General features: G+C 50.5%; 2 protein-coding genes across 3 annotated transcripts; both read right to left on the bottom strand.

The window, feature by feature from the left end:
• LOC128900727 (activated RNA polymerase II transcriptional coactivator p15-like) lies at positions 1-9,232 on the bottom strand. The gene is made up of 4 exons (XM_054182200.1): positions 9,184-9,232; positions 3,271-3,387; positions 2,958-3,066; positions 1-617 (listed from the first exon to the last, which is right to left on the bottom strand). The coding sequence occupies exons 2-4, from the start codon at positions 3,370-3,372 to the stop codon at positions 538-540; spliced, it is 291 nt and encodes a 96-aa protein (XP_054038175.1). The 5' UTR covers positions 3,373-3,387; positions 9,184-9,232; the 3' UTR covers positions 1-537.
• On the bottom strand, positions 4,766-18,063 carry NCLN (nicalin). 2 transcript variants are annotated; one of them, XM_054182144.1, is made up of 15 exons: positions 17,826-18,063; positions 15,357-15,547; positions 14,999-15,143; positions 14,279-14,373; positions 13,983-14,063; positions 13,669-13,772; positions 13,168-13,256; positions 12,851-12,990; positions 12,259-12,437; positions 11,939-12,026; positions 11,797-11,835; positions 11,517-11,680; positions 10,862-10,915; positions 10,693-10,771; positions 4,766-9,287 (listed from the first exon to the last, which is right to left on the bottom strand). In XM_054182144.1, exons 1-15 carry the CDS (start codon positions 18,004-18,006, stop codon positions 9,228-9,230), a joined length of 1,689 nt encoding a protein of 562 aa, XP_054038119.1. In that variant the 5' UTR covers positions 18,007-18,063; the 3' UTR covers positions 4,766-9,227. The 2 variants fall into 2 exon arrangements, with proteins under 2 accessions (XP_054038119.1, XP_054038120.1); XM_054182145.1 differs by having other exon boundaries at positions 11,517-11,677.
• Positions 18,064-18,513: the final 450 nt, after the last annotated feature.

Here is an 18,513-nt window from a genome sequence, read left to right as displayed (position 1 = left end):
AGACAAACCAGTTGCGAAAGTATAATAATCCCTTTCTTCACTCAAAAAAAAAAAAAAAACCCAACGCAAAAATACCACCAAACAACCCTCAACAACACAGAAAGTACTTGAAATAGCCAGAATAACATATGGAGGAAACACAGATGCCAACATGAGGTATACAAACCATCTTGCTCAACGGTCACCAAGTGGCAGACGGTGACAGATGCAGAGCAGTTAAAGCATCCCACCAGGCAGACTTGAAGCCACCTGGAAAGCCAGGTCGGGGTCACGTCCCTCACCAGCACAGACCTCGAGTCTGCTTGAGACCCAAGGTGCTGGCGTGTCTCTTCACAGCACTGCCTCTAGTTCCAGGTGCTCCTGACAAGCTACTTCTTGAAAATAGAAGAGTCGCTGGTCTTTTCAGCATGACCGCCACCTCAGTGAGGAAGACCCAGCAAGGTGAGGGGAAGGCTCCAGACGAGAAACCTTGGCTTTCGACTTGTCAGTGCACTTAAGTGAAAGGAAACAGATTGAAGGTGTCCAAGATTCTTCATCTTATAATTTCTTGACTGCGGCATCGATCTCAGGAACGATCTCCTTCAGCTGGTCCCACTGTTCTGCAGACAGAGCAATCCCTAGAAACACCGGGAGGAGAGGTTTCAGAGGAGGCAAGGGGTAAACGCCAAGTAGCACACCAGATCGGCTCCTTCAGACTAGCTACAGGAGGGAACGTTGGAATCTGAGGCAGAGGCACAGACCAGGAAGAGAAGCAGCCTTCTAAGCATGGCAGTGGTGCCAGCACTTCAGCATCCGCATCAAGGAGTACGCAATGCTATCACAGAAGCGCAATACCAGAATATAAAAATATAATTGCCTTTCAAGAGTCCCACAGCCCCTTATAGCCCGTTCCCTGGTACAAATTCCCACCCACATGAGCTGAGAAGAAATTCTAGGAGAACCTGACTCCACACAGCAATTAGGACACCATCCTTTCGACTGCCCAAAGGAAATAATGCCAACTCTAGCTCTATTTAAAAAAAAAACCAAACAGACCAACAGCACGCTGCTAACGAGAACTCACTAGTGTGGCTTAAACACTAGAGAAGAACTGGCTGCTTTTTAGATCCAGCAGAGATAAAGTCTTGATGTCCTATCCCTCTCCTTTACAAAAAAAACACGGTAGTGGAATTGCTGCGTGGGTTCCAGCCAGCTGTTGTCAGCTTGTTCCTTTTGGCTTCGTTAAGAATCACATTAAAGAACTGGGCCCAAGCTTTATTAAATTCTCTAGATAAAGATCGGGGGCCAAGAATTCTTGAGAAAAACAGCAGAGGCAGTATTTAAATAAAAATAAAAAAAAAAAACACAAAACAACCCACATTTCTTCGTGATCTCTGTTTTAACTGACAGATCTTCTGTCTTACATTGTGGGTGTGCTTTTTCCAGCCTGGAAGGAGTTCACAATGCTCCTTTCCCTCTCTGCCCCCCACGGCACAGAAAGACTCGAGGGCTTTGCTTCCCCATTTTCACACAGGGCACACGGTTCCCTCTGAGTAATTTAGACTTGTAACTTCTCTGAAGGAAATTAATTTCTGGAAGGAAAACCATGCGTAGTGGTTAGGAAGCAGACTGAGCTGGAACAAATTCATCTGCCTTGACACAGAGATCTATAGCAAGGACCAAAACGTTCCTCAAGAAACCCCGCATTAACTGAATCTTTTGCTGGGCACAACACACAGGACAAGTGAAACAAGTCCAGGGCCTGTGAACCGTGGGGCAAGCCACTGTCAAAGTCCCAAAGCAAAAGGCTTGAGTGTCGACTCATCTGTTGAAGAGCTCTGGAGAAAAAATAAACGTGTCTTCCCTTCTCCGGCTGCCTTTGCTTGTGTCACCCACTCAGGTAGCGCTGCTGTGATGGGCCAACCCGAGTTGTGCCACTGTATCTCATCATCAGACACCTTGCCAAAAGACTAAGGAGCACCTAACGCAGCAGCACTGGAGTGCCTTGGTAGGCATCCAGAAGGGTCTTAACCTTCCTGTCCCCACCAAGGTAAGAAGGGATGGATTTACTTCTGGGAGGCTCTCCCTGCTAAGCACAGCTCCATCGTTACAGATTAGGGGCAAACACGCAAAATGCCACCTTTTTGCCTGAGGCATCACCAGTACCGAAACCCAAGTTTGTCAGCTAGCAATAGGACAGAAGAAAGCCAAGTCAGAGTCAGTGTTTTCAGCCTCCCCTCCTCCAGCTTGCAGCTCCGCCCCGGCCAACAGCCAGAGAAAGGGCTGGTGATCAGAGGTGGAACCATAGTCCTGCGCAGCAGCCTCCTGCACTGCCCCTCAGAGCGGCCCTGCCAAGCTCCACGTCTCACTGGAGGCTCACGCTCACTCATTCTTTGTGCTTTTTCTTCGGTTGCTGCCACCCAGGCTGAGAAAGTGCTAAACCCTCCCGTGTGGTTTGCTCAGCTCCCCAGTCCCTCAGCGCGGCATGCACGGGTCTCCCTTCCACACAATCACAGAACATCAGGGTTGGCAGGGACCTCTGGAGATCATCTCCTCCAACCCCCGGCCACAGCAGGGTCACCCCCAGCAGGTGGCACAGGAACGCGTCCAGGCGGGGTTGGGATGTCTCCAGAGACGGAGACTCCCCCACCTCTCTGGGCAGCCTGTGCCAGGGCTCTGCCACCCTCACAGCAAAGAAGTTCCTCCTCGTCTTGAGATGGAACTTCCCATGGGCAAGTTTGTGCCCGTTACCCCTTGTCCTGTCCCCGGGCACCACTGAGAAGAGCCTGGCCCCATCCTCCTGACACCCCCCCTTTCAGTATTTATAAGCATTGATAAGACCCCCTCTCAGCTATCTTTTTTCTGGACTGAAAAAGTTCCAAATCCCTCAGCGTTTATTTGGCCAAGCTGGAGACCCAGCAGCCAAGGCAGTGAGGCCGATGCAGCCCCCAGTTGCCACTTAGTGCACGCGGTTGTACCTTTTCTCCCTGGTTTCATGCTGCCCTCCTTGTCAGTGTAGAATTCCCTGATGTCCACCAGGACCTTCCCCTTGAAGCAGGACACTCTGACATAACGCATCTTCCCGATCTGCGGGGACACAGAGCCTGCGTTAGACCCAGCCCCGCAACCAGCGGCTCTAGGGGGCCCATCGGGTCACTCTGGGTGCCCAAGAGCAGGGAAGGAGCAGCAGCAGGAGCTACAGAAACGCTCTGCTGTGGGCAGAGGGGAGACCTGTGCTAAAGAGGAGGAGGAGGAAGATGCACTCCCAGAGCGGACCCCTGCCCTCCATACCTGGAACATGCCCTCCTCCTCACTGCCTTGTCCCGGAGGTTTTTCTGTCACCTTTGAAGGTTTGGCCTCTGTTTTCAGCCTTTTCTCTGACTTAGAAGACATTTCTTTCTTTCTTTTCTAGAAAGAGAGATCATCAGTTTGCACAGCCCGGTCCGAGGAGCCACAGCCCTTCTCCCAGGCCGTTCCCGACCCTCCGCCGTGTCACCGGTGTCGGGCCCACCGAGGCCACTGCCCCTGCAGCCGGGGGAGCGGGACAGGCCCGTCACCTGCCCTCGGGACCGAGACCCTGCCGGGAGGCTCCGCTGGCGGCTCTCCCTTCTCCCCGGGGTGGCGGTACCTTCCCCTCCTCCTCCTCCTCCGGGCTGCTCCCCGAGCTGCTCGTCCCCGCCAGCTCCTTGGCCTTGGGCATCCTATGGGAAGAGCCGGTCAGCCCAGGAGTGGACGGGGAGCGCCCGAAGCGCCGGGCCCGAGGGGAGGGGAGGAAAGGGAAAGGATGCGGCCGGGGCCGGGGCCGGGGCCGGGGCCGGGGCCGGGGCCGGGGCCGGGGCCGCCCTCGCCGCCGCCGCCGCTCGTACCTGACCGCACGCGCCACCTGCAGCGGCGCCGGCCCGCGGCGCTCTCGAAGGGCCGAGCCCCGCCCCCCGCCGCCGCCGCCGTCCAATCCCGCGGCCCCTCGCGCTGCCCTTCGGCCAATCGCCGCGCGCACGCGCCGAGCCCCGCCCCGGAACCGGAGCTGGCAACCGGCTGGATCCCCCCGCCCGGCCCGGGACTGCGGGGACGCGGCCGGGAAGGGCCGGAGGGAGACACCAGGGACGCGACCGGGGGCACACGGCCGGGAAGGGCCGGGGGGGACTCCGGGGACGCGGCCGGGGAGGATGCGGCCGGGAAGGGCCGAGGGGGACACGGCCAGGAAGCTCATTCCCGGGACTCGGCAGATTCGCCCGGTGGCTCCAGGGCCCCGTCAGCCAGCGGCAGAGCCGAGCACCCCGGCGGGATCTCCCCCGGCCAGCGGGGCGGTACGAGGGGCCGGTCCCCGTCTGTTGCCTTCAGGTTGGTTCCCACGACCGCTGGGGGGTGTCAGGCTTGGACCGACTCACGCTCAGAGAACAGACCTCTTACAGGCTTATAATTTGAATAAATAGTTTGTAAGTGTCCAAAAAGTCATTTGTTAATGACAATCTACCACCAGCACGCTCTGCACCGGCTTCTCCGGCAGCCGCTTCTTCACAGGATTGAAGCTGCCTTGCACAGAAACTTCTAATTGTTTCAAATCAGCACAAACCCTCCAAATAAACGGGAATTCGTTCACCTCAAGGTGCTGGAATCCTGCTCAGGGTCTGTAAATGTACTTTTTTATTTTTGACTATATGGAAGGGATTATAGAAGCTCTTAAACACTTGCGTTTTCTCCCCTTTTGCCAGGGGTCTGTTCTTTCAAATAATGCAAAGAGAGTCCTGTTTTTTGAGCTTCCAGCAACAAAGAATTCTCCAACAAATCTGTTCATCAAACCTACTCACTCGGTTTATTTTTCCAAGGGAAAAGGGACAAACAAGGAAATGAAAAATGTTAAAATACTTAAATAGTATTACATTTATAGTCAGAAAAAAAAATATGTAAATCAACTGCATTGAATTGTCTATTAGCTTTTAAATATTCACCTCAACATACATTTGTTCTTTAGGACACACAAGAGATAAATAATTGAGTTAACATTGCTAGATCATAGAAATAAAGATAAATCAACTCTTCTTTTCCTGAGCTGCAAACATTCCAGATTATAACCTTGAAGCTGCTACCCCGTTAATGACGAATGGAAACGAAGCGGATCAGGGTGAGGAGGCAGGAGCCCACATTTGCGTACCCAGAGGCCCAATTACTGAGACAGACAACGGCACCCCCATCGTTTCAGATCGGGAAATCAAGACCGAATGGCTCTTAAATGTAAAAACCCAGCTTGGCCATCGGGCACAGGAGAAGCTCGGTATTTTGGCTTGTGCTACGAAGAACATGAGAGCACGTGATTTAAAGCAAACAAGCAAACAACACACACACACCCACACACACACCCCAAACCAAGGCCCACAGTTAATTTTGGGTATCTGTGGTTTTAAATGTCTACATAGATTGCGGTGACTCCCCCAGCCACAGATAGCGGGGTGCCTCGTTCCATTTTGGCTCGAGGGTCTTTCCTCTTAGCACCGAGTACAAGGGCGGAGTTTTTATTTCACAGCAGTACTTATTTCATAACGATAAACCAACCTCTCGCCTTCGGGGGATCAACTCCAATAGTCCAAACTACTCGCACACAATCCCCGGTAGTGCTTGCGTGGGTGGGAGCGGACAAAAGAAATTAAAAAATTCAGTGCTTAAATCCTGATGGAAAAAACCAGATTTTTGGGAGCTGCAGACTTTGACAGCGCCAGGACGATAGGTAAAGTCAGATGGATCGCAGAGAAAATTGTTTTATAGCTAAAAGCATCAACTGCTAGCCACTTGTGTGTATGTGGACATAACGCTTTCCAAGCTTCTTCCTTCCAGGCCAGGCGAACTCCTGAGAAAAAGGATCGGTAAAAATCATGGCAACAAGAATCGGCTACACAGAGCTCTTCTGCAATGTCGCGGAGAACTTTTATTTTAGCAGAACAGCTGCTGGATTTCTGCCTTCGCGTGTCAAGTTGGCGACAGAAGCAATGAGACATGCTGCAGTACGGATCAGCCCCATTTTCCTTGGTTTTTTTTTTTTCAAAACCGAGCAGAATAGCAGCGTCTGCTTACAAGCTTCTCCGTCAGCTCCCCGAAGGACACAGCGATGCGGGAAGTAAGTTCACTCCCAGGATGGGGACTCTGTTCCAGCGATGAGAAAGCTGGAATTTGACTATCTCAGATTGGAGTGTATAACGCTGCAGTGCACGTGCACTTTGATCAAAAGCATAAACCCTTATCTGTAGTAAAAACTCCTTTCTACGGCAGCCAGCTAGAGACGCACAAAAATCCAATCAGATTATAGGACTAATTACGCTTGTGTGGGAGACAGCAATGTTCTATCCCAACTGCCCTTTAGGTTTATGAACTCTCCTCCTTTACCTCTATCCACGTTTCTTTCACAAAGCTGCCCCTGCCTTCTGGCACCGCACGAGGAGCGTTAGCGGTTTATCGTCGAGACCACAAGGAGCCAAAAAGTGTTTGCTTTAATGCTCCAACCACACCAGGTTGCCTTGGGGGAAGTTTTCGACTCTTGAACTTTGGGCTTCTCATCTGGAAGACCAAAGGTTGACAGGCTGCGCTGGAAGGAAGGATGACCTGGGCCTGTTCTGCTCTCTCTCGCCCACTACTTGCAAATGTTATACGCATCAAGTCAAGCTGCAGCAGGATTGCTAATAATTTTGGGTTGGGTTTTTTTTTTTTTCCAATTTTTCTCAGCGACATAACAGAGTTTCATTAAGCCTGGCTGAGTCACCTGCTGGATTGGAGGGAACACCCCCTCTCCAAGTGTAACACCCTAGAAGCGTACGATACAGACGGAAGCCTTGGGAACTACTTGCGGATATTCAGAACCTACGGAGAAGTTCTTCAGATAACCACTGTAGCGCCCGTGCTGGACCCACAGTCCAGAGCACGCCCCTTCCCACAGCACGGCATATGTCGTCTCCGAGGGCAGAGCATAAAAGGCAGCGGAAAACAATCCAGGCTCGTCTTCCAGCCACTCCAGCAATTTCTGAAGCCATTACAAATTCATTTGGCAGAGGAGCGTCACGAACACTTCCTGCATGCGCAGAGACGTATTTTAAATAAGCACTCAAAAGATCAGAAAAAGGCAAGTTTCCCTGTAGGGCTGATATTTTAGGAGCGCTTGGTACCATGCCACCTGCCGATACTACAGTAAGCCACTGACATCAGCACGCTCTCCCAGAAAAGACAAGACCCTTTAAAGAACGAGTTGCAACCCATTTAAAGCAGCAGAAAGCACATATCACAGGGTAAGGGTATGCCAAGGAGAGCTTGTTTCACTACAGGGAAACAAGGAAAGATGGATGGAAATCAGTGCTTTGGTCCCCATCCAAAGGACGAGGACAGTGACTGGCCACAACAGCCCCTTTTCTAACAAGTGCGCGCGCAGCAGCTGTGGCGCAGACAAGGACGCACAGCTCCAGTTTTCCTCGCACACGAAAAAAAAAACCAAAAAAAAAAAAAGGAGTACACCTTCATCCAAACCCACAAGAGCTTTTCCGGCCTCTGTAAAAGATGCTGTTTTAAATACAAGCAGTCATTTAAAAAAAAAATAAGGTAGTCACCGTGGCCTGTGAAGAGACCTCACGTGCATAGAACAAATTACAGAAAGGACTCAAAACGTCGTTGAGTGACAGGACAGCAGTAATCAGGCAGGACGTCTTCTAGAACTCCAACTAGCTTAGGACTCGTAGTCGGTACCTTAATGTATTTTTCAGAACTTGAGGGTAAACACGGCGTAACACTGCCCAGAAAGGCTTTCGCCAGAAATTGGTGACAAGTATCCTGCTTACCTGGCACGGTGCATTCAGGAAAGACTTAAGATGATGACAATGACAATCACCTGGCCCTCCCCATCTTGGCACAGCACTGGCAACTGGTTTGGGCAACTACATAGCTCTCTCCGTCCAGAAAAATCAGCAAACTAAATATAAGGCTCGCTCAAGGATAAAAGGAACGGAGAGTGCATGCTCCAAGACACGCTCTCTTAGGTACAGTTCTAGAAACAGCCATGTTTAAAATGACATTCATAAAACTTAAATTTGTTTTGTTTTGCTTTTTAATGGCTAAATGACCTGCCTCCCTTCATACATACTGGTGGCAGCACATGAAAGGACAGCAACAAGCACTTTGGGAACTTGCTCATACGTGCAGCCAGGAACAGTGTTTCCAGAAATAACGGAGCTGAAAAATGTGAAATGAGACCCTGAGATGCAGGTGAACATGGGAAAACACCCCCAAAATCCAGAACCCATCTGGAAGTGAAAATTGAGGAATGAAGATTGAAGGGATTACAGATCAGAGCTCAGCAGGAGCCGGGCTGCTCTTGTTATGAATATAACCAGCTCGTTTCAATACGTGGAACAGCAGAGAACGCCGTCCTGCAGCAGCTGGGACTGTAGAACACCCCTTAAAAACCAAGCAAGAGTTTAGCACACAGTGGTGGCAACTGTTCAAGGACCATCAGTTTTAAAAGAAATCAAGTACACAGCAAAATACATACTCCAACAGAGACAGGAGAGAACCTGTAAGAACCCTAACGCAAGGAACCCGTTTTAACGATCTCTCCTCATCTGTCAGTAACAGTCAAGACCGTTGACAGCGCACCTCCTAAAAGGAAATGAGTTATTGCAGTCTAAACAAAATGCAAGATGACGCTTGCTGCAGACGCTGCGTGCTCAGCACGCTTTCCTAGAGCCAGGCAGTGGACTTAACAAAGAGGTGCCATAACAATACACGCTAATAGTGTTCTCTTCAATTTGCATATGCATTTTTTTTTTTTTCCTTTTAAACAACTGCTCTGAGTCCTCGTTTGCTGGGCAGAGGTAACACGTCACTCTATTCTGTAGGTTCAGCTTCCGAGTTGGCTGTATGGCACACGTGTCCGCGAAGGTGCTGGACTTGGTTCTTACACTCAGAGAAGCTGCTCAGAAACAGCCATTCAATGTTTAAGCAACCTGCAGGAACTACTGAAGTCGCTGAGCCTCTTCCCTTGCCAAAAAGCAAAGGAAAACGGACATGGTGCAAGTCAGGGGAAGGAGGGGAAGAAAAGCACTTCAAAGGTGCACAAGAGTTAAAATTTCATTTTCTTTCTGCCTTCCTCCCCTCTATAGAGTAGCAGAGAGGAGACAGAGGAAGAGAAACAGCAGGATTCAATGGAAGGCAGGAGGTTCCCGATGGGCTCACCGATGGCTCAGTGCTGCTGGATGGGTGATGGGTGACTCGTTACTTCACTGCTGCTTGTTTTTAAGGGATAATCTCTGTATCATCTTGTAAAGGAGACCAAAGTGCTGGAAACAGAAGGAAAATAAGTAACCGTGAGGCCTTATAAATTCTAATGAAATGACGGTGTTCTACCCAGAGAGAAAGCTTCCTAGAAGGCTTAAAACAACACTGATGCGCAAATGCAATACCCCGTTTGGATCATCCACTAGCACTCTCATCCTGAGACAGAGCGGGACTTGGCGAATTAGGAGGAATTATTACAATGAAGCCAGTTACTTGAAGTCTTACAGAAAGCGAAGACTTACAGAAAGTGTTTGTGCAGACCTGTATCACCCCCACAATGAAGCTGCAAACACTTGTTAACCATTTTAAGCTTTTTGATGCGATTCTGTTGCTACTGAAGGAGGAGAAAGCTTCAGATTTCAACACATGCATGATACCGGCCGCTACAGAAACACTGCTGCCAGCAGTCTCGGGAAGCTAAAAGTGAACCAGGCAAAAACAGAGGTTCCCAGTAGTTCCCAATCCTTTAGCTGGATCTTCTCTTTCACCAGTGACTTAGAAAATTCACTTAATTCCTCTTTTGATTCTGCTTTGATTAACTGCATATTGATTTGGTAACAGCTACTTCAGATATTTGACAGATAAAACAAAATCCAGACTTCAAATACTTTGTAATAGCAAAGGCAATGAAGACAGCTGACAGAAATCAGCGTGTACGTTTTCCCTCTTGTTTATGTTGTTACGTCGGATTTTTAAATGCTTATTGTTTCCCCAAACAAATAAACGCAAAGACACGAAGAGATCGAAATTCAGATTGACCTAAAACGCTTCCCTTTTGTTCATGTTCTTCAGAGAAGCCAGCCAGGATCAGAAGCCTAGTGGCTCACGGTGGCTTTGGTAACGCTTCAACAAAACCACCAAACTTAAGCTGGCTGGCCAAGGCATGGAGTATCACATTTCCAGGAGTATGGACACAGGATGTAGTTACGGTTTCATTGGAAAAAACAAACAAACAAAAAAACAAACAAACCCAAACCAAAACCCTGAGGATGCATTTCTAAGCTGCATCCCAAGCTCAGATCCTGGAAGGATCTCCTAACACTCCTAACTTACTACAAGCTGCAAACCTTTAACTTTACAGCAGATTTTAGATACCTTGAGAAGGTTCTGTCTGAAGCTGTTATACAGCCAAAATAGTTTAACAAAGGAGTTGTGCGCGTCCTTGACCAAGAGAAGGAGCTCTACAAAACGGTTTTGCACTAGAATGGCAAGAGATTGCCTTCAGCACAGCCAGCAGATACTCAAAAACATACATACAAAAAACATCCATCCGTTTTGGATTGCTGCTTTGAGGGTGGGGTGGCATTATTGTTCCATCTTTGGTGCTGGGACTGTGTGAGCGCCGTTTACTGTCGCTAACATGATGTTATGAGGAAAATAATACATCTCCTGCTTCTCTTCTCTTACCTGCACTGCAACATAGGCAACACCAAGGTAGGCTGCAATACAGACAGCCAGAAGCAGGTCGAAGATCGCTGGCTTGACCCTGCAATAAAGAACGAACGCATGAAACTGCTACGGCAGGTACTGCCACAGAGTGAGACAGCAGCTCAACGTGCCCAAGGGACTTCCATACCTGTACGCATTCATCACCTGCTTCAGCTGGTCATAGAAAACAAACTCAGGGTCCCTGTGAAAAGAAGAAATTTTGCAGGTTGCACTAACAGCTCTTGACACTGCAGTAAGGGACAGCCCAGGCCTCTGTTCCCACAAGTTCATCCGACCAGAGACAGGTTGGATGACACACGACCACCTTTTAGTGGTTTTAGTTGTCAAGCCTTTCTTTTCCTACGATCAGGAGCCTAAGGACACAATTCAGAACACATGCTGCTCAGCTGTCTCAGAAGAGGCACATGGGGGATGCCTCACTGGGTTCATTAAATTGCTTCAACTCAAGCGGGTTAGACAGGATGGAAGCTGCCTTTTTGCAATTACAGCAAGCTTTCTGGGGACCTTAGTCTTTTCTTGCATTCAGAGAGAAGCAGCACTCCGAGTGGGAAGGGTAGAACCAAAAACAGTGGAAAAAACAAGCTCTTCAGACAGAGGGAGCTGCTGGGACTTGTTACTTCGCCATGAGGAATGATAAAGAGCTTTCTCTGGGAGAACAGAGAAGAGCAATCACTTCCAGCTACATGCCAAGACGCCAGAAAAGCTGCAGCTCAGAGTCAAAATTAATTGGAGGAGGAAGCCAGCTTGCACGCCCTGGCTGTTTTTTTCATCTCTTTTCTTACCGTTTGTCTGCCTTTACGTGATGCTGTTTGACATCCTTCAGGTAGCGACCCATATAATATTCCAAGGTGTTGAGGAAGGTGCTGTCTTTATCAATCAGCTGCGCAGCCCTGGGCTGACTGCTCAGCCAGTCCATCACTGATTCTAGTTGCTCCTGCTGGATCTGCTGCAGAAAAATACCACCAAAGAAAGGGAGTCAACCACACATACGCTGAGACCAGAGCTCTCTCCCAGACTCTTGATTCCTTCTTCCCAGAGGTTACAAAAATGCACTGTGCTCACCATCTGATCCGTGAAGATCTGCAGATCTGCAGGCGCTCCCTGCAAGGGTAAAAAAAAAAACCGAAACCTCAGGCTGTTGGTGAGAGCAAGCTCGGTTGGGCAAGACAAATCTGGCTAGCACTGCACGATGGGCAGCTCTTACCTTGTCCGTGAGGTTGTAGATGACCCTTGTCAAAGCCTCAGCAATGATCCTAGTATTCCTGATTAGTGCCTTAGTGTCTATTCGTGCCCTAAAGCAAAAGAGGGGATTATGGACTTGTCAACAGGATCAGCTTCCTCTAGAAACCACCCTTTTCCACGGCATCAAGCCTGAGCCTGAGCCAAGCATGAGCCTGAACCCAGAGCCCAGCTCCCAGTGGTTTTTCACCCATCCCCTGACCATCAGAACAGCACAAGCAGTCACGAGGCCGCTCCGTGTTTATGGGCTGGATTTCAACTGCAGCCTTCCCTAAGGCCTCTAACCTCCTATCCATGATGCTGTTGCGCAGGCTGTCCCGGTGGCTCTCCAGGTGGGAGATGGTGAACGCTGGCAAGCGTCGGATTGCAAAACGCTCATGCTCCCATGCCAGCATGTCCTCAGCCAAGTTTATCTTCTTGTGCACCATGGAAAACTTCACCTCTGGGAACTGGCTGGCAACAACCTGAGGGAAAGGACAAGCCATCCAGGGTGTCACGCTGCCCACTGCATAGTCCCATCTCGCACTGCCCAGTCCACCTAGACCAAATGTTTTTTTGTGTTCCAGAAGGCAAATACACTTCCATCTGTAAGTTGCAGTTACTGCCATTAAAGAGGCGTTTTAACATAGCGTAGCTTTTACAAGCAACGAGCCATAAGGAAGTGCAGTGGAAAATGCAGCAGATCTAGTCTGCTTCATTTGGGACTGTGGCATGAGGATTTATCTGCACTTCAAATCAAGGGACCGTAACCAATGCATGATATATTTCAATGGCACACCCTTTCTTCACGTCTTCCTTCCTTCCCCTCTCTCTTGAAGAGCTGCGGCTCCCCATAGTAAGTCCCAAGTTCCCATCTACCTAAAATGCTTTTCATTACCATCTCCAGTTCTCTCAGAAACGCGTGCTGCAAGGTCCCTTCCTTGGGAGGCTTTGAGACGTGGAGGTGAAGGCTGTTGCCTCGGCCCAGAGTATCAAGGCAGAGAACAAACGCTACGTTGTCCTGCAGCAGGCTGGAATCTGGAACAGAAAAATCCAAACATTTATTGTTAAGTTTTGCGCTGGGATTTCCATCCCAAAAAAGCAAGGCCCACACAAGGAGATTCTCACAGGAGGGATGACATATAGACGTTGAACACAATCATATTAACAGAGGCCTTGCCACAGAACGTGCTGGAATGCCAGCCTCTCACTCACCAGTGTGGTCCAAGTTGTCTTCCAGCCACCGCTTGGTTCCTTGATAATTAAACTTGCCACCTCCAGATGCAAAGAACAGCAAGTTATACCTGCCCATCAAAGACGAGAGAAAAGTGTTACCGACCCCCTTTACTCAGCCTTAGAGGTGTGGTGAAATCACACCAGCTAACACCCGATACTCAAGGCAAACCGTCCACTAACAAATGCTTCCTACATGTCACACACTAAGGTAATGGCAGGACGGGGTAAAAGGGGAGAGTTCCCAGTGCCTGAGGATGGAATCTACTTCCCAAATCATTCCCCCTGCTTTCTGCCAAGCTTGAGCAAAACTACAGCAAAGAAACCAAAGGAAGGGGCTCGGCCATGAACAGCAGCTGTACTCGGAGGGAAACAAAACAGAGCAAAGGAAGTAAACGACTGTAACACTCTACAGGTCTGGAGCAAAAACCCTTATCTCATCGCAGCTACACACATTCAACCAAGAATAGGGCCGTTTCTTACCCAGCATGGGTACGTCTGTAGGTGTAGAGCCGGGAAAACAGCCTGGCTAGTTCCAGTAGCACTGAGATACCGCTGCCATTGGAGTCAGCGCCATGTGACAGCCACTGCAGGATGAAGCGGGACAGAGACAAGGTTATGACCCTACACTTATTCTCACGTATCCGAACAGCCTCCAAGATAGCACAGCACCATGCTCCGCTTATAACTACCCGTCTTTAGGGTAAAGAAAAAACACAGGGGCAGAGGCCACATGGGAAAAAGAGACAGGAACACACAGACAGGAACAGAGAGCTGCAGGAAGAAACAATACTCACTGGAGCCACTCCGAAAGAATCATAGTGGGCAACTATCACAACAGTGGGCAGGTCTTCTCCACCCAGCCCCGTTAGCCTTCCCTGCAGAAGAAAGAGATTGGTGTCACTCAGTATCGCCTCTTGTGCGCCTGTACAAAGACAGCCTGACTCCCGCACACCTGCTGAGTCTGCAGTGGCCTCAGCTCTGAGGACTTCAGACCTGGCTGAGCCTCCCCTGACTTCCCCTATCAGTCCAAGTGTCTGATGAAGTCCCAATAAAAGAAGGCATCCCATCAATGTTGCCATATACAACTCACCTCCACGCTGGGTATGAGCCAGTCATTGATAGCTTTGCTTTGAGCTCCACTGGTCACCATCTGGAAGCCGTTAGCAGTTGCCGTGTGCAGCAGAACTAGAACAACAACAACAAAATGTACACCGGGGGAAGTTTCATCCCTTTATTTCCCTTGCTAACTGAGCTCTGGAGAGACCAAGCCCTCTCACTTGTTGCTTGTGTTTACGCATTGACATGAAATCCTAGTGACCACACATTTTCATTCTGTCCTGAAATCCCAATATTTTGAGCTGGCTAAACAAAAAACTTTTCTTCAGCAGTCCTTAAAAGTTAATCACGAGCAACGAGGTCAGTAAGACAGTAAAGTTATTTCCAGGGGAATACAGGGAAGCACTGAACTGACTTGTGGTCAGACAAAACGCTTCAGCTTCTGCCAACACATCGCAGTCACTTAGCATCTTCAATGTTGTTTTTAACCTGAGTTTTGCTGTCTATCTTATCTCCAACAGTGTGAAGCTGAGAAGTCAACTCCATGCAACTGTATGTCCAAACAGAGTCAAGTAATACTCTCTCTTATACTGTGTTTGTCCTCCATTAAATCTCAAAGCACTTTAACAAAGACAGAACAAACATGAAGGCAACAGAACACTGGTTCATGGTGCGCACGACATAGCAGTCTGCTCCTAGAGGTGGGATCAGGCCTGTCTTCCTTTAAACCCTTCCCCCACTCATTAGGACTCACCTTCTGCAGCCGAGGCAGAACCCTGCGATGCAGAAGCAGCCCGTGTTTGTTCATAGATAGACAGCAGCTCTTCATCTTCCACTGCAAAGTAGACTGGCACAATGGTTTCCATAGCAAGCATTTCCGGCTCTATCTCCATGAATTGCTGAGGATTTAAGTGAGACACAAACTTAGCACCTGCTAAACAGGCTGGGGACAGAAAAAAGTTAACAACCAAAGCAGAGAGAGAAAGGTAAGTTTGAAATTTAGAATACGATTTGTTGTGCATTACAACAGCTTTCAGCCCTGCAGCAACCCAAGCCTCTCTCCCTCTCAAATACACCTCCCATCGGAAGAGAAAGGGAACTTTTTTTTTTACCCTTACAACATCCTGGGGGACAGAAGAGATAGATCGTGGCAAGATGATCACCACAGCACCAGCTGACTGGCGGAGAGCCTTTTGGTACTGCTCATAGGAGAAATCCACCAGCCGCATCATGACGCAGCGGCGGCTCAGGACGTCTGCTTCTACAGTGCGGGCTTCCGTGTTAAGCACCGCACTCCTGGTGCCTGTGAGGAGAGAACAGCAAGAGGTTTTGTAAGTGATTTCATTTCATCTCATCCCATTTGCTTGATCCTTCCTCCTTCTCAGAACAGTCTGATAAACTTCAGAGCAGCCAGGACTTGTAAAAAGCTAAGGTCGCCTCTTCCCCCTCATCCAAGAAGGAACAGAAATTTGTGTTTTTTCCTTGCATGGAAGGAAAACATCTGTGCAGCCATGTCCTGCCAGGCTCCCTTTACTCCAGGACTACATGGCCTCGACCATCTTCCAGTCTTCCTCCTCACCACAACCACACAGGCTACCTGTTTGCTCGTCCGCACCTAATACCTGCAGACTGCAATGCATCTGGAGAAAGCCTGGCCTCTTGCTCTCTATCCTCCAGCTGTAGGATTGTGTCCGCAAGCAGAGGATGCAAGCTGTGCAGAACCGCTTTGTGAAAGTACACAAGGCCGCCCCATGTGCAAAAGGCTGTTCTAGCTCACCCGCTGGGATGTTTCTATGGCTGAGAAAATTACAAATGAGCAGGTTGCTTCTAACCGCTCGCTCTCTCCTACTCTCAGTTTCAGCATATCAGATCTCCCACATGAAAACGCGATCCTTTGGGAGAACAGCAGTTTGGAGGCTTGCCAGCAGCCCCAGCGTTCTCCAAGAGAGGACCACAAGGACATCTTGTATAAATAGAGACATTCAAATCCACTTTTCCAATTTGTAATGCTCCAAATCCAATTTTTTCTGCTATAACTCTAGCACCTACATTGAAGGCTTCATTAGACCGGGTCCCTATGCAGCCAGGGAAGGAGGAAGGTGTTCCAGAAGACATCTCAGCCTATGCCGAACAGGAGTGTTGCTAAAGGTTAGATTTAAACCTGGCTTAACTTAACTCTAACCTTAGTTTGGTCTCACCAAAGGTCAAATCACCTAAACAAGAAAAATCTGTACTTCAACTGCATAGTATCAGTGAGGGCCATACACCCAGAAACAGAGTTAAGGCATGATCTAAACTACACACGTAGAGCTCTTACACTCTGTAGCAAAAAAATATTAACAGCAGCACTTGGCTGGAGAAAACACTCAGGCAACCAAACTCAAAGCCAGTTGAAACACATGCCTGCTGCCCTCATTAAGCCCAACAACAGAGATTTACCACCGCTTGAGAAAAGAGATGGCTTAATACCCCCAGGAGAGCGCCTACTTCAGATCTCGTGAGGTTCCTCACCAACAAGAGGTCTCAAGATGTGGATACATTTTGAGAAACAGCGATGGAAGAACCCAGAAATAATTTCAGATCTTCAGAAGCCACCAGTAGCGCCCGTAGCGTTTACAAAGCGTGCAGGCACAGCTGGCATTTTATAACTTCTACTGATGTTTGATCTTATGAAGATCTGAAAGATCTAGAGACTGAGTCTCATGGAGAATACAAAATAAAGGCGGGGCTGTAACGCCAAACTGTTAACATAAGTTTGAAACTTGGGCCACAAAGAAAACAGCAGGAAGAGTCACTCACAGACTGAACACATGCCCTGATTTGGAATAAAATATCTACGGAAGACTCAGAAACAAGACTTGATTCCGGGTTAGTGAACAGAGGGGAGTGGAGGCTGAGGTTTACAACACTTCAGTGATTCGCAGAACAGGTTGCGCTTCTGACTCAAAGAAAGGTGTTGCACAATCGGCAGCCTGGAAGCAACAGAACAGAGGAACTGGAGGTCAATCGTAACATAAAGGAAGAACTGCAAAAGGAAGGACTTTCAAATGAGGAGACACTGGAGCAACAGACACTGCTAATTGAGACTGAAGAAGAGGCTGAAGAGTGAAGAAGAATCAACCTGTCAACAGAGGAGTCACCACCAAGTTCCCCAGTACAAAAGAGGGCTGCAGCTCGACTACGTGAAAACACACGGAGTTCAGTCCGCAGGCGGGAGTCTGCAAGGACACAGCAGGGCCCTTGGCCATCTCTAGGTTACCATGTGGGAGCTCTCGGCATCCTCCTGCTAGTGCTGAGGCTGGGCGCTAAAACTCAACCAGACGGGGCCCTCCTGCGGCCTCCCCTGGGTCTGGGCCCGGAGCCGGGCCGCGCTGCAACCCCCCAGGGCCCTCCGAGCTCTCCCGCAGCCCCCCCTGGGCTGGGCCACACTCCCCGCGCCGCCTGCGGCTCCGCGGCCTACCCTGGGCGCCTCCCCGGGGTCGGGGCCCTGCCCAGGGGCCCACCGGCCTTGAGGGGGTCCGCTGCCGGGGTTCGCCCTCCCGCAGAACCGAGGCCCGGCGCAGGCCGGCACAGTCTCTCACCGTAGGGCTGCCCGCCCAGCTCGTACTGCTGCATGCGGTAGACCGTGAACTCGTGGGCGGCCTCGGCGGCGGGCGGCGGGCCCAGGAGCAGGAGCACGGCGGGCACGAAGAGCAGGAAGCTGAGCGGCAGGCATGAGGCCTTCAGCACCGACTCCAGCACCTCGCCCGCCTCCTCCAGCATCGCCGCGGCCCCGACCCCGCCGCTGCGGCCTGCTCCCCCGCCACGCACGGCACGCACGGCACGCACGACGCGGCCACGCACGGCACGCACGACGGCGCCTCCCGCGGACTGCCGGGAGCTGTAGTTCGCGCGCCGCCGCGGGGCCCGCTGGGAGCTGTAGTCGCGGGCCGCCCGTGCAGCGGCGTTGGCGGGGCGGCAGGGGGCGCTCCGCCGCGCCGCGGCCGCACCTTCCCCCCGCCCCGGGAGCGGCGGGTCGGGGCCGCGGCGGTGCTGGAGGTGGCGGGCGAGGTGCTGGATCCTGGTCCCGGGGGACGGGACGGTCCCGGGACCAGGATCGATTCGGAGAACGCCCGCACCTTCCCGGGACACGGAGGGGCAGCCGGCGAGGCTCCGCGGCGAGCTGGGCCCGGCCGAGGGGCTCACGGAGCGGGCCCCAGCTCCCCGCCTCAGCCCGTCCCGGCTGCCGCCCTCGCCTGCGGGCCCCGCAGGAAGATAAAATCATAGCAA

The sequence above is a fragment of the Rissa tridactyla genome, chromosome 22, assembly GCF_028500815.1.
Source record: "Rissa tridactyla isolate bRisTri1 chromosome 22, bRisTri1.patW.cur.20221130, whole genome shotgun sequence".
NCBI lineage: Eukaryota > Metazoa > Chordata > Aves > Charadriiformes > Laridae > Rissa > Rissa tridactyla.
This window is presented reverse-complemented; position numbering and strand designations above follow the sequence as displayed.

Coding starts and splice junctions, on each gene's coding strand:
- NCLN (XM_054182144.1), bottom strand. CDS start 18,006: ATGCTGGAGGAGGCGGGCGAGGTGCTGGAGTCGGTGCTGAAGGCCTCA. Junction 14,064..14,278: donor GGCTCATACCCAGCGTGGAG/GTGAGTTGTATA, acceptor TTTCTTCTGCAG/GGAAGGCTAACGGGGCTGGG. Junction 13,773..13,982: donor ATTCTTTCGGAGTGGCTCCA/GTGAGTATTGTT, acceptor TTCATCCTGCAG/TGGCTGTCACATGGCGCTGA.
- LOC128900727 (XM_054182200.1), bottom strand. CDS start 3,372: ATGTCTTCTAAGTCAGAGAAAAGGCTGAAAACAGAGGCCAAACCTTCA. Junction 3,067..3,270: donor AGGAGGAGGGCATGTTCCAG/GTATGGAGGGCA, acceptor GTGTCCCCGCAG/ATCGGGAAGATGCGTTATGT. Junction 618..2,957: donor CATGAAACCAGGGAGAAAAG/GTACAACCGCGT, acceptor CGGTGTTTCTAG/GGATTGCTCTGTCTGCAGAA.